Here is a 13,799-nt window from a genome sequence, read left to right as displayed (position 1 = left end):
CTTGGTAACAAAGAACTCCATGAGTACTTTGCACATGTTAGTGGTAAGGGTGGAGGGGATGGGGGAAGAATGGATAAGGAGAAAGGTGTTAGTGCCGAAAACAGCTGGATGTTATCTTTATTCCAGACGATCCTTGAGTACTAGAGAGCTTCAGCAGAAGAGAGTGAAGCCTGATATTGCTTTATATGGTCCAGTTAGATCTGGTGATGGATGGTCAAACCAGTTATGCACCAAATGCACTCAGGTTTATTCTGCATAGATTTTAAGGGGCAAATGTGGAGATCATGGTGGGAGGAAAGTTTTATTTTAGACAAGCGGATTGAAGATGGAGATAAGAGAATGGTTGTGCAGATTAATGCTTGCAAAAGCTCTGTCTGGTCCAAAGGCTAAGCAGTTGGGACATTGAAAGGGGCAGATTTAAGTAAATTAGAGAATGTTTTTCCAGGGCGCATGGAGAGGGTTATGGTGTTGGAAGTGAATAGGGTAATTTGAGTGGTAAGAGATACACGGAAGTGGCCAGAGATGGCCTTGCCTGTGTTGAAGACCCAGGGAGTAGAAATGCTATGTGAAATGACAAGGTTGAGGAGTTGGCTGTGAATAAGGGTGGGAGAGTTTGTATGTAAAGAGAAGTTTAGGGAGCACAGGTGAGCAATGAGTTCAGGAGAGGTCAAGAGGAACTGAAATGAAGATTGAAATACTAAGAATGAGAAATTGCTTAGCATAGAAGTGGAGAGAGGCTATCCTTATTTCATCCTTTATTTCCAGAAATGTCGCTATGATAATGGAAGTAAAGGATGAAGCAAGGCTCTTGGTGAGAAATATTTAGTAGCTGCTTGAAAAGTGAGGTAAATACCTAAAGACTGGAATATGTCTCGTATGGTATTAGCCTTTCAAAAAGAACAGATATGCATTGACACCAAAATAGAAAATGCTGGGAAAACTCAGCAGGTCCAGCAGCATCTGTGTAGAGAGAAGCAGAGTTAATGTTTTGAGCCCGTAAGACTCTTCAGAGCTAAAGAGCAGTAGAATTGTGATGGATTTTATACTGCTTAAGAGGGGGTGGAGCAAGATCGAAGTTCAGGGATGGGTGGGAGCTAAGGAGAGATTTACAAAAATGTCATGGACACAGTGGTTGTGGTAAGGATAAAGAAGGTGCTGATAGTGGCAAAATGTGTTAACAGCAGAGCAAGGGTGAGCGCTCTGTGAAAGCACAACATAGAAACAAGTGACAGATAGCTCTGTTGCAAGGTGGGGGGGCAGGTGGTTGGGGAAGGATTTTTAAAAATATATGAATAAATAAATAAAAATTAAAATAAAAAATAATTGGATTGAAAAAGGAGTAGAGATGGAGGAGAGTATTCATGGTCTGAAGTTATTGAAGTGAATGTTAAGTCTGGAAGGCTGTAAAGTGCCTAATTGGAAGATGAGGTGCCATTCCTCCAGTTTGCATTGGGCTTCACTGGAACGTTACAGCAGGCCAAGGACAGACATGTGAGCATGATAGCAGAATGGTGTGTTGAAGTGGCAAGCGACAGGAAGGTCTGGGTCAGACTGAGCGAAGGTGTTCCACAAAACAGTCACCTGACTTGCGCTTAGTCTCCCCAATGTAGAGGAGACTGCATTGGGAACGGCAAATGCGGTAGACTAAATTAAAGGAGGTGCAAGTGAAGCGCTGCTTCATCTGAAAGGAGTGTTTGGGGCCATGGATGGTGAGGAGGTAAGAGGGCAGGTGTTGCACCCGCTGCGATTGCATGGGAAGGTGCCGTGGGAAGGGGGTGAGGAGTTGGGAGTGATGGAGGAGTGGATCATGGTGTCACGGAGGGAACGGTCTCCACAGAATGCTGACAGACGGTGTGAGGGGAAGATGTGTTTGGTGGTGGTATCATGCTGGTGTTGGCGGAAATGGCAGAGGATGATCCTTTGAATGTAGAGGCTGGTGGGGTGAAAAGTGAGGACAAGGGGAACCCTATCATGGTCATGGGAGGGAGGGGAAGGCGTGAGGGCAGAGGCGTGGGAGATGGGTTGGACATGATTGAGGGTCTTCTTGACCACAGTTGGGGGGTAGCCCTCGATTAAGGAAAAAAGAAACATAACAGAAGTGCAGTTTTGGAAGGTGGTATCATCTGAACAGATGCAACGGAGGCGGAGGAACTGAGAGAATGGGATGGAGTCTTTAGAGGAAGCAGGGTGTGAGGAGCTGTCGTTGAGATAGCTGTAGGAGCCAGTGGGCTTGTAATGAATATTGGTAGACAGTCTATCACCAGAAATGGAGACAGAGAGATCAAGGAAGGAAAGGGAAGTGTCGGCGATGGACCACTTGAAGGTGATAGGGGGTGAAAAGTGGAAGCAAAATTGATAAATTTTCCATGTCCAGATGAGGGCATCAGTGTATCAAAAGAAGAGTTGTGGGAGGGGGCCTGAGTAGGACTGGAACCAGGCATGTTCCACATTGCCCACAAAAAGACAGGCCTAACTGGGGCCCATATGAGTACCCATTGCCACACCTTTTATATGGAGGAAGTGAGACAAGTTAAAGGAGAAATTGTTCAGTGAGAGAACAAGTTCAGCGGAGGAGCATGGTGGTGGATGGGGATTGTCTGCGCCTCTGTTCAAGGAAGAAGTGGAGAGACCCCCGACCATCCTGTTGGGGGATGGAGGTGTAGAGGGATTGGACGTCCCTGGTGAAGGGGAGGTGGTTAGGGCCAGGAAACTGGAAATTTTTGATATGATGTAAGGCATCAGTGGAATCGCGAATGTAGGTAGGAGAGACTGGACAAGGGGCAAGAGAATGGAGTCAAGATAGGAAGTGACGCGTTCTGTGGGGCAGGAACAGGCTGACACGTTGGGTCTACCGGGACAGTCCTGTTTGTGGATTTTGGGAAGGAGGTAGAAGTGTGCTGTGCAGGTTGGGAGACTGAAATTGGAAGCTGTGGAGGGAAGATCTCTAGAGGATGCGAGGTCATTGACAGTTCTGGAAACAATGGCTTAATGTTCAGTAGCGGGGTGGGGGGGGGTGGTGTCATGGTCCAGGGGAAAGTAAGAAGAAGGGTCGGAGAGTTGGCGCTCAATCTCTGCAAGGTAGAGGTCAGTATGCCAAACAACAACAGCACCACTCTTGTTGGCAGGTTAGATAACAAAGTCAGGGTTGGCCCTGAGAGAACAGAGTGCAGCAAGTTCAAAAGGAGACAGGTTGGTGTGGATGAGAGGAGCAGAGAAATTAAGATAGCCAATGTCATGCCAACGGTTCTCAATGAAAAGATCAAGAGCAAGTAATAGGCCAGAGGGAGTGGTCCAGGTCGAGGGAGAATACTGGAGGCGGTGAAGGGATCTGTTGAACTAGGGGAGGACTCATCCACTCCCCATGGCACCTTTCCATGCAAGCACAGAAGGTGCAACATTCCCCTTTACTTCCTCCTTCCTCACCGTCCACCCCCTTTAATTTGGTCTACTGTATTCGCTGCTCCCAATGCGGTCTCCTCTATGCTGGGGAGACTAAACGCAGACTGGGTGACTACTTTGTGGAACACCTTTGCTCAGTCCGCAAGCATGACCCAGACCTTCCTGTCGCTTGCCATTTCAACTCACCATTCTGCTCTCATGCCCACATATCTGACCTTGGCCTGCTGCAGTGTCCCTGTGAAGCCCAATGCAAACTGGAAGAGCAGCACCTCATCTTCCAATTAGGCACTTTACAGCCTTCCAGACGTAACATTCAGTTCAACAACCAGACCATGAGCGTACTCCTCCATCTCTACTCCTTTTTCAATCTAATTAAAAAAAAAATTGATTCTTATTTATTTTCATTTGCATTATCTATTTAGTTATTCATACATTTTTGAAACCCATTTTCCCCAACAACCCCTCCCCCCACCCTCCACCCTCCACCACCACAGGGCCATCTGTCACTTGTTTCTATGTTGTTCTTTCACAGAGTGGTCATCCTTGTTCTGCTATTAACACATTCTGCCACTATCAACACCTTTAGTCCTTACCATTACATTTAACACTTCCTTTGTCTTGCCTCCATGACATCTTTGTCAATCTCTCCTTAGCTGCTACCTATCCCTGACCTTCTATCTTGCTTCACCTGCTCCACCCCCTCTTAAATGGTATAAAATCCATCACATTTATATTTCTCTTTAGCTCTGAAGAAGAGTCATACGAACTTGAACTGTTAACTCATCAGGTCTGGCAGCATCTATGGAGAGAGAAGCAGAGTTTTTCCGGCATTTTCAATTTTTATTTCAGATTTTCAGCATCTGCAGTATTTTGCTTTTATTACAGATTTGCATTGATGATTGATATCTTTCAAATCTAGTTTGTTTATAAGTCAAGCTCTTATCACTGAGCATTGTATACGGTGTATAACATCAGATTGTGCTTATTTCTGGTAACTTGGTCTAAATTGTGGTTTTTGTTGCAGCACTCTATTCCTGCTGTGGAACTTCGGCAGCCATTTTTCCCAACTCACATGGGCCCAATGAAACTCCGGCAATCCCACCGGCCAACACTGAAGAAGTATTCTTTTGGAGCTTTGTCACAACCAGGACCTCATTCTGTGTACCCACTGCTGAAACATATCAAAAAAAAAGCCAAGGTAAAAATCTTTTTCAGTCATGAATAATGTATGTTTTGTTCTTGTAAATCGGATATTCTCAATCATTTTGTTTCTGAGGTCCCCCTCCCATGTTATAACAATTCCATGGACCCCGTGTATCATAGCACAAGTATTTTTTCTGCGTAAAAAATAGTTGTAAAAATTTAACAAAGAGCTGACATAGGCATGTTGGACCAATTGACCTCTCCCTATGCTCAATGATTCTATGAAAGGTGATCCAACACTTTTGTACTGTCTGAGTACAAATGGTATCATCCTTCAGACCATTCTCTTGGAAGAAAGTCCTGTTCAGTACTTCATGTAACAGTTTCATGAATCCATTTATGAAGAGCAGGTATGTGATTTTGGCAGAAATGTGTAGAAATCCCAATCCCGGCCTACAATATATCTCCTTAAAATAGAAATCTGTGACTCAGAAACAGAATATTAGCATTATTTAGTGCTAGTTCAGTAATATTCCTCATGCCAGGCACCAAAATCTCCAGCAACTAGCTGGAACTAGCTTTGAACAGCTAACTTTATTTTTCAATGGGATTTATTTCCAAATTTTGTATAATTTATGCAAAAATTTGATGAACTCTGACATGTTAAATTCAGAATATACACATTGTGGCAGATCAATTCATCCTCCTCAGAGGCATTTAGCCATATTTGTTATCTATAAGTTTCAAATTCCTAAAATTCACAGATTTATCTTGCATATCTGTTAGAAACAAAAGGTTTTGTTGATATGTTTTACAGGATTCTGAATAGTTACATTTATTTACTGAACATATGGCAAGCAAGCAACTAATGTCTAACTCAAGTGTCAAGAAAATGTTAGAGAAATATTAGAAAAGGCTGAAATGAGAAATAGAGATGAGAGTTACACCACTGTCTTGGCAGCTTGGACAAAGAACATGAGGGACGAGTAGCTGAACCTGCCAAGTTCAATGAGAAAGAAGGAGTCAACATCAGTAAACAGGATTTCAAACAGGGTGATGATATCAACAGATTATCCAAAATTTGAATGATGGAGAAGATCTTGTTTACAAGACTAAGGAATTTGATAGGCTAGTCTAGGGTGGGCTATTATAGGAGGCCCATCAAGGAGGCCTGAAGTGAAGAGCTGACTGGGTTAAATTTGAAGAGCTTTACTTCTGGAGTGGATGGGATGGGCTTTATGCTGGTACTTGGGGTTGAGGAGTTATTGTTATTGCACCGAGAAAACCATTGGTGGGTACTGTGGTAGACATGGCAGAAAACACCTACGTTGGCTCATCCAGCAGGTACCTTAGCCTGGGATAGCAGCAGAAAAATGAATGGGTTTGAAGACTGTGAGGAATATAGCATGAAATGTTGGGGGAATGTGTGAGTGCCTGCCTGATGTTAATATGGCAATCACCTTGTTAAAAACAATTGCTAGTTAAACATGATGGGCATTGATTATCCTATCTAAATAGTATAAAAAGATGCAGCTGGAACACTTTGTCTGGAGGCTATTTGGAGGTTAGTAGCACTGAGGACTTGTCTTAAAAATAAACCAGCTTGAACCAAAAGATCAGCCTGGATTAATTTTTCCACCACAACCTCTTATTGTGAGTAACACCTGAAACCAGAAGAGAAAGGAGAAGATAAGAGACAGAGTGGAACCACAAAAAGAGATGTGTTGGGGAACTTGAATCCTAAACCGTAATCAGTGCATGTGTACAAATGAACGCAGAGAAACCACCTTAATTCACATCAGGGGTTCTCAACAGGGGGTCCACAGAAGGTTTCAAGAGGATTTCACACTCACTTTCCATTACTTTATATTCAATGGCCACCACCCTCGCCTTTGAATCAGAGGGTTGTGGGTTCATGTCCCACTCCCGGAAACCAAGAACTGTGATTGTACTCGAAAAGAGTTGCAATCTGTGACTGTTGATAACTCGAAAGAGTTTCAATGGCCACGGCGGGTACTGATTATCTTTCTGTGGACAGACGTGGGATTTAGGAGATTTACAATCCCATCAAGGCCAAAGCTCTCAGGCTGATGTTTAATATGTCTTTATAGATTAGATGTTTGTGTAGAGACAGCCTGCTGCCCAAGTGAGTGAAGGATAGGGTATTGCTGGTCTAGTGCCTCCTTTGCCTTTCAGCATCTCATGATGCTGAGAGACAGATTTTGGGGAGCCTACTCTTGTAGCTGGTTTATTAAATAAATTCCTGAATGTATTTGAGCGATGTAAAGAGAATCACCAAGCGTCTTTCTCTGACACATGCAGCAATGTTTGTTTTTGTGTGCTTTTGCAACACATTTAATTTTCTTTCTACATACTATTGCTGAAAAAAGAGATATGCTATCAAAGCAAAGTAAGGGAAAATCAGACCAATCAAAAGGGTTATGTCAAATTAAATGGATGAGCTAAGGCACAGTGGGTGAAGTTTTATGTTGATGAATGTAGTTAATGTATAAAATTTCTCCTGTATTGCCTCATGGAAATGACTGCCTGGTCCATAATGAGTGGACTGGGGTTTTCTCAGAATGGAAGTGGATAGATTTTTATTGCAAGATCTGTTGAGGAATAGAGACATAAATCAAGCCAAAGATGGAATTAATCTGAGCTTTTGATGGAAGGTGACACAGCAATGGACGGTGAAAGGAGCTTGTAGCACCAATTCATTGGCATAATTACCTTGAGTTTTTCTCCATTGTGCATAATATTGTGCTCTTGTGTACAGCAGAGTCGACTACGGTGATGACCAATATATGTTTTTACTCTTAGATGCGTGAACAAGAGCGTCAAGCCTCCGGTGGTGGAGAAATGTTCTTCATGCGAACTCCCCAGGATCTGACAGGCAAAGATGGTGACCTCATTCTTGCTGAGTATAGTGAAGAATATCCACCACTTATGATGCAAGTCGGCATGGCAACCAAAATTAAAAACTATTACAAACGGGTGAGTTGAACTTTTCTAAATAAATATTTTACAGTAAAGATTTTTAAAACTACAAATAAGTATTGAGCCTATCAATTCTATAATTGACAAACATCCATGGTCCAAATTACTGTACAAACAAAAACTGATCTTTGATTAAATGTGACAGATTACATTTCAATTTATGTTCAAATGTTTGTGTTTGAAATCTTGAGTCCACTGCATGTGCCACTTACATTGTTGGATTGTAACTATTCCATTATAGAAACCAGGCAAAGATCCAGGTGCACCAGACTGTAAATATGGCGAGACAGTTTATTGCCACACATCTCCATTCCTTGGATCCTTACACCCAGGCCAGTTATTGCAGGTAGGTCCTGCTTTGGGGTGGGATGCAAAGTGTTGAGCACCTAACGGTGAAAGATCTGGCAATGTTGAAGCATCTTCAGTGCTTTATTTTTTGCTTTTCCTTGATGATTGTCACTAGTGTTCATGTTTATAAGTTTGCCTCCGTTGGTTTGGTCAGCTTAGTGCTGATAGTCTTTCTCATTAGTTTCTTTTTACAGTGACTGTGTACTTCCTAGTCTAGAAAGCCGCTTTACCATTTTGAGTAATTAAGTGAAAAGGTTTTGGGATAAAAAAATCTGTGCTACAGTTGGGTGTAGTAGTAAAGAGTTGGCACATTCCTCTTGGTTAATATACCTGTACAAATTGGTACAAACGCTTATTGGTCAATTGAGTGGTTTCTCGAATTAAGTTTTAAAGTCTTCAGTAAAGCTTTTGAAAACGAGGAAGAGCAGTAAGTCGATGAAGCCTTCATTAGAAAGAAAGGTTAATGACCAGACGGGCAAAATTGAATGGAGTTTTAAATGCTGAAGTAAATGTTGATAAGTGCAATAAAATGATCGCCTTGAAAGGGAAAAGTTATTCGGGCTTATTTTGTATGCTGCCTTTATTTTTGTTCTTCTCTTCCTCTTTTTTAATTCTAACCTTTCCTTTTTATTTTAATTGCCTTCTCTTTAATGTGACTGTTTTTCCTCATCTGTTCATCCTCCATACACAAATGCACAAAAACTGACCCTCCATACCTTGCTTTCTGTAGCCATGTGAATAACTAGATGTCCCCAGGCTTTAGTTTTATGCAAGGCCTTGTTCTGGAGGACATCCCTGCTCCGTTTTGAATAATGCTCTGGGGATCATTAACATGCATCTGAACAAGAGGCCAGGATCAAGATTTAATATTGTATCAGAAAGAAGACACTGCTGACAATTCAGCACATTCTCAGTTTGCACTCAACTGTCAACCTAGATTAAGGGCTTAAGCATCTTGGGTAGGGCTTGAAGCCACAACATTTTGACTTTGACTTGGAAGCAAGAGTGCTACCACAAGTTAAGGCTGGTAATAGAAGAGTGATGTTTAAGTCAGGAATTGTCAAAGGACTGAAAATTTATCTTGTAGCTATTAGAGCATCTACTGAATCAAACTCCATTGCTTTCCTGATTAACCACCATTCCTCCGCTAAAGCCTTGTACTGAAATTGGCTTCTTCCTGGTCCATATTCTAATGGACAAGGATCTTGTAGCATTGAATCCAATGGTCCAATAGAGGAGTGGTAGTTGGTCCAGGAATTAATGGAGTTGGGTTCAAAATACTATCAGAGGAATGGAGTTGGATGAGAGAAACAGCCGACGATCAGAATAATGCCCTGGAAAACAGAGGAACTGCAAAGAACAGCCTGAGGGCTAGTGGAGCAACCCGTCAGCCTAAGAGCCAGTAAAGCAGTGGGATTTAGCTCAGAAACTAGTGGAGTTCAACCTAGGAAGTAATTTCTAGTAAAAGAGGATTGCCTTTTGATGGTAGGCAGAGACCCTGCATGGTTCAGTTGCAGAACAGAAGTTCTCCAGCAGAAAAGTCTCAAGTTGTCCCAGCAGAGTTCCGATTGTAGAGGAATCCAGAGGTTGAGACGAAAGCAAAACCTTGGCAGTGAAAGCAGAATCCAGGTGAACAACTAAGCAGTTTGGGGGTAGGCAGTGTGGTTTGCAGTCAAATTTCAATCCATTATTGCAAGTTCTTCTGCAGTAAGAAGTTTTTAAAATTGCAAACTTGGCATCACTCGTACCTGACTTACCTAAGTCTATCTCCATGTCTTAACCTTGGTGATACCCTGCACTTTGGGCCTTTTCATTTGGGCTTCTCGGATTTAAAAAGTTTCACTTCTTAAAATTAAATGTCATTTAATCTCAGAACTGCACTATGTCTTGACTAATAAGTCAGCAAATTTGAATAAACAATGGATAAAACAAACTGAGAAAAAATCTCAGAAGTGAAAAGAGAGATAAAAATTTGAGTTCTTTTCCTTAACAGGCATTTGAAAACAATCTCTTTCGTTGTCCAATATACCTACACAAGATGCCAGAAACTGATTTTCTGATTATCCGAACTCGCCAAGGATACCATGTTCGAGAATTGGTTGATATTTTTGTTGTAGGCCAACAATGCCCACTCTATGAAGTGCCTGGACCAAACTCAAAGCGTGCAAACACACATGTGCGGGACTTCCTTCAGGTACGTGTACTGTATGTGGCTGAGTTACTTGTAAGTTCATACCCTTTATAGGACTTGATGTGTATGTAATAGTTACTTATTTTTCTGAAGGTGTTTATTTATCGCCTTTTCTGGAAAAGTAAAGATCGCCCACGTCGAATCCGTATGGAGGACATAAAGAAGGCATTTCCTTCTCACTCTGAGAGCAGCATCAGGAAACGATTAAAACTGTGTGCAGATTTTAAACGAACAGGTACAAGCTCTTGAATGTACACACTTTGGCAGGGCAGTGATAGGCAAGTACATCCATTTGTGTAATTGCAGTGTGGTTGCATTATTGTAGTAGTGCAAGGCAGGCTGTTGTGATATTGCAGTAATAGAAAGCACCTTTGTCATGTTTATCCAGTGATGTGAGGCTTGTTGTTATGTTACTGCAGTGACATGTAACTTCAACTTTTGTAGTATAAGGCTTTGTTGCTGTATTACCACAGAAAGATACAACATCCATCTTGCATATGCTAATTATATCTCTTTAACCTGTTTCTAAAGGAATGGATTCAAACTGGTGGGTGCTGAAACCAGACTTCCGATTACCCACAGAGGAAGAGATTCGAGCCATGGTCTCTCCAGAGCAGTGCTGTGCATATTACAGTATGTTAGCAGCAGAGCAGCGTTTAAAGGTGAAGTGGAATATTGTATTCTTGATGAAGTCCCACTGAATGTGCCTTTAGAATTTACAGCATTAACTAGATTACATTGGAAATTCTGATAATGTTAGGAATACAGTATGCAATGTTTTGTGCACGGTTTGCAGAATAAGATTTAAAAATAGCGTTCTGATGCAGGTTGAACAGTGCCTTGTATATTACTTACACTGACTTGTATCAAGAGTCTGTTTCTATAGCGATTAAAGTTTACACTGGCTTAGTTCACTTAACATTACACTGAAATGAATATTTTTAGGGAAAATCTGAGTCATCCTGTTCCACATTGAAGTATATTAAGACCTTTGCTTCTAGTGCCCTTCCAATTACCCTGTTGAATCACAACAAATGGAGTCTCCAGTTATACTTCAAAAAGCATTAATTATAATTCAAGTAGCACCTGATATGAGGATTGCATTTTAGGAAAGACATTTGATTTTGGAATTAGGATTGGTGATATGGGCTGGTTTTCTGGATTATCAAAAAACTGGCCCTTCAGTTTGACCTCTGGATTTGTGTCCAAACCTAACCATTTTAACTGAACTTCACTGAAGGCTAAGCATCTCAGGATGAATGTATCAGGGACTTGTGACAAGCTGACTATGCCAGTCCTGTGCTGTACGAGTGTTTGTGGATATGTCAGTACAGAAATCTATGAATCAGCTATTGTTTTGTCCTTGCAATGCTCAATATTACTGAGGCAGTTTAATTCATTTGGCCAAAATCTAACTTTTGTAATCTTGCTTTCTAGCTTTAGGGCAGCTTTTATATCTGGCAGCATCGGCGGAGAAGAAAAGAGTTGACGTTTCGAGTCCTCATGACCCTTCAATAGAACAGAGGAAAGGGTCATGAGGATTCGAAACGTCAACTCTTTTCTTCTCCGCCGATGCTGCCAGACCTGCTGAGTTTTTCCAGGTAATTCTGTTTTCGTTTTGGATTTCCAGCATCCGCAGCAGTTTTTTGTTTTTATTACAGCTTTTATATCTGTCCATCTCCCGAGACAGTGCACCTGGAAAGCTCTCTTAATTCTAAAGGTTTTTTGTTTATGTTCACTGTCTCGGGATGTGAGCATCGCAGGCAAGCTCAGCATTTGTTGCCCATCCTTAATTGCCCTTGAGAGGGTAGTGGTGAGCCAGCTTCTTGAACTGCTGCTGCCCATGCCGAGTAGGCATACCCACAGTACTGTTAGGAAGTGGGGTTACAGGATTTTGATCCGGTGACAGTGAAGGTACAGCAATTTGGTTCCAAGTCAGGATGGTGTGTGGCTTGGAGGGGAATTTGCAGGCGATGGTGTTCTCATGCATCTGCTGCCCATGTCCTTCTAGGTGGTAGAGATTGGGGGTTTGGAAGGTGCTGTCGAAAGAGCTTTAGTGAGTTGCTGCAGTGCATTTTGCATATAATGCACACAGCTGCGACGTGTATTGGTGATGGAGGAGTGAATGTTTAGATCAAGCAGTCCTGGATGCATTTTTAGTGTTGTAGGAGCTATACTCATCCAGGCAAGCGGAGAGTATTCCATCACACTCCTGACTTGTGCCTTGTCGATGGTGGACAGGCTTTTGGGAGATGAGTTAATTGCTGAACTGCCCAGGCTCTGACCTGCTCTTATAGCCAGAGTGTTTATATGGCTGGTCCGGTTCAGTTTCAGGTCAATGATTAATCCCCAGGATGTTGATAGTGGGGGATTCAGCGATGGTAATGCCATTGAATGTCATGGGGAGATGGTTAGCTTCTCTCTTGTTGGAGATTCTCATTGCCTAGCACTACTTATTTAAAAGACTACTGCTGACAGCTGGTCAAAGTCAGCATTTTTGAAACTCTACGGTTTGTGCTGCAGCTCATTTATATAACGAAGGTTGTTTACAATTTATTTCCGTTAAAGAATTCTGCCTACTAGACCAATGAAGGGTCTGCACCATTTGTTATCGATTGTCAGGAAGATATAATAATTTTCATAATGTTATTGAAATTTATTGTAAAGTACAGTAATAGTGGGGCCTATGTGTGTGTTGGGGGGGGGTCTTAATTGAATTAAAGGCAGCTAGCCTGAAGGCTTTGATGTATCAGAAGATAAGCCAGGTTTGAAATGCTAAGTTGGTAAACACGGGGAGAAGTTTTAGAATGTAAGGTGTAAAGGGAACATTTGCATTTTTAAATAAACCAGGGGTAAAATGTTTCACCTAGCCAGGAGAAATTAAGAAACTGTGTTTATTTTTCCCAAAGATTACTGGTAAAATTGGTACTATGATAGATTTTTACTATTAGAGAAGTAAAGTCCGAAGACACAGTGAAACAATGGGAATTTGCATTCAAAGGGGAAAATCTGTGTAAAGGAGATGAGGTTGTGTGTAGGAAAGAGGGCATTCTAAGATCTAACCAGTGCGAAAAGCCTGCAGCATCTAAGCCTCAAGCTGCTGTCTACAAGGAACCGAAGCTGAGCAAAACTCACTTTGAATTCGACTGGCCAGGGTATTGTGTTACTTTGCCTGGATCTTTCAAAATCTGTGTTTTACTGTTGCCTTAATAGAGGTGTAGCTGGGAGTTAGATTAACTAGGGGAGCTAGGAGTTATCATAGTAGTAATTTGTAAACTTATGTATGTGCTTAAAATCATTTAATAAAAATGTAATAAAGGTTTAATTTAGTTTTTTAAGAAACCTATAAGACTTGGTGGCCTTCTTACTGAATTCAAAGCCCACATCTGAAAATAAGTACAAATTGCAAATAATTGTGGCAGCTGCTTCAAAATTCCCTCTGGGATTTGGCAGCTTGGGATTTACCATCTGCCTGCCATAACAATGATCCAAATAGACAGAAGATTCTGCCAATTTTAATATGTTCAAAATGCCACTAGTAATGTTAGTACACCTAATTGACTCTGATTTCAGAGTGAGATGGGAATTATTTTTAGAAATGATGATGTTTATGTAATAAATGAATTTCAATTACCAGAATCTAAACTCTCAGCTGTGTCAGCTAGATCACCTAGATAAAGCACTTTGCTCTAATGAAAAGATTCTAGTTGCTGTTACT

At 41.6% G+C, this 13,799-nt stretch overlaps 1 protein-coding gene across 10 annotated transcripts in view; it reads left to right on the top strand.

The window, feature by feature from the left end:
• The window catches only part of taf1 (TAF1 RNA polymerase II, TATA box binding protein (TBP)-associated factor), a 154,499-nt gene that overhangs the window by 63,358 nt on the left and 77,342 nt on the right, over positions 1–13,799 (top strand). For all 10 annotated transcript variants that reach the window (XM_078546985.1, XM_078546990.1, XM_078546991.1 and 7 more), the window contains 6 exons: positions 4,424–4,597; positions 7,366–7,539; positions 7,784–7,888; positions 9,884–10,084; positions 10,175–10,316; positions 10,613–10,743. In XM_078546985.1, coding sequence (XP_078403111.1) covers positions 4,424–4,597; positions 7,366–7,539; positions 7,784–7,888; positions 9,884–10,084; positions 10,175–10,316; positions 10,613–10,743 — 927 coding nt within the window. The remainder of the gene's footprint in view (positions 1–4,423; positions 4,598–7,365; positions 7,540–7,783; positions 7,889–9,883; positions 10,085–10,174; positions 10,317–10,612; positions 10,744–13,799) is intronic.

Source organism: Cetorhinus maximus, chromosome 8 (genome assembly GCF_964194155.1).
Source record: "Cetorhinus maximus chromosome 8, sCetMax3.hap1.1, whole genome shotgun sequence".
In the NCBI taxonomy this organism is placed as follows: Eukaryota; Metazoa; Chordata; class Chondrichthyes; order Lamniformes; family Cetorhinidae; genus Cetorhinus; species Cetorhinus maximus.
Note: the sequence above shows the minus strand (reverse complement) of the source record. Positions and strands in the feature narration are given on the sequence as shown.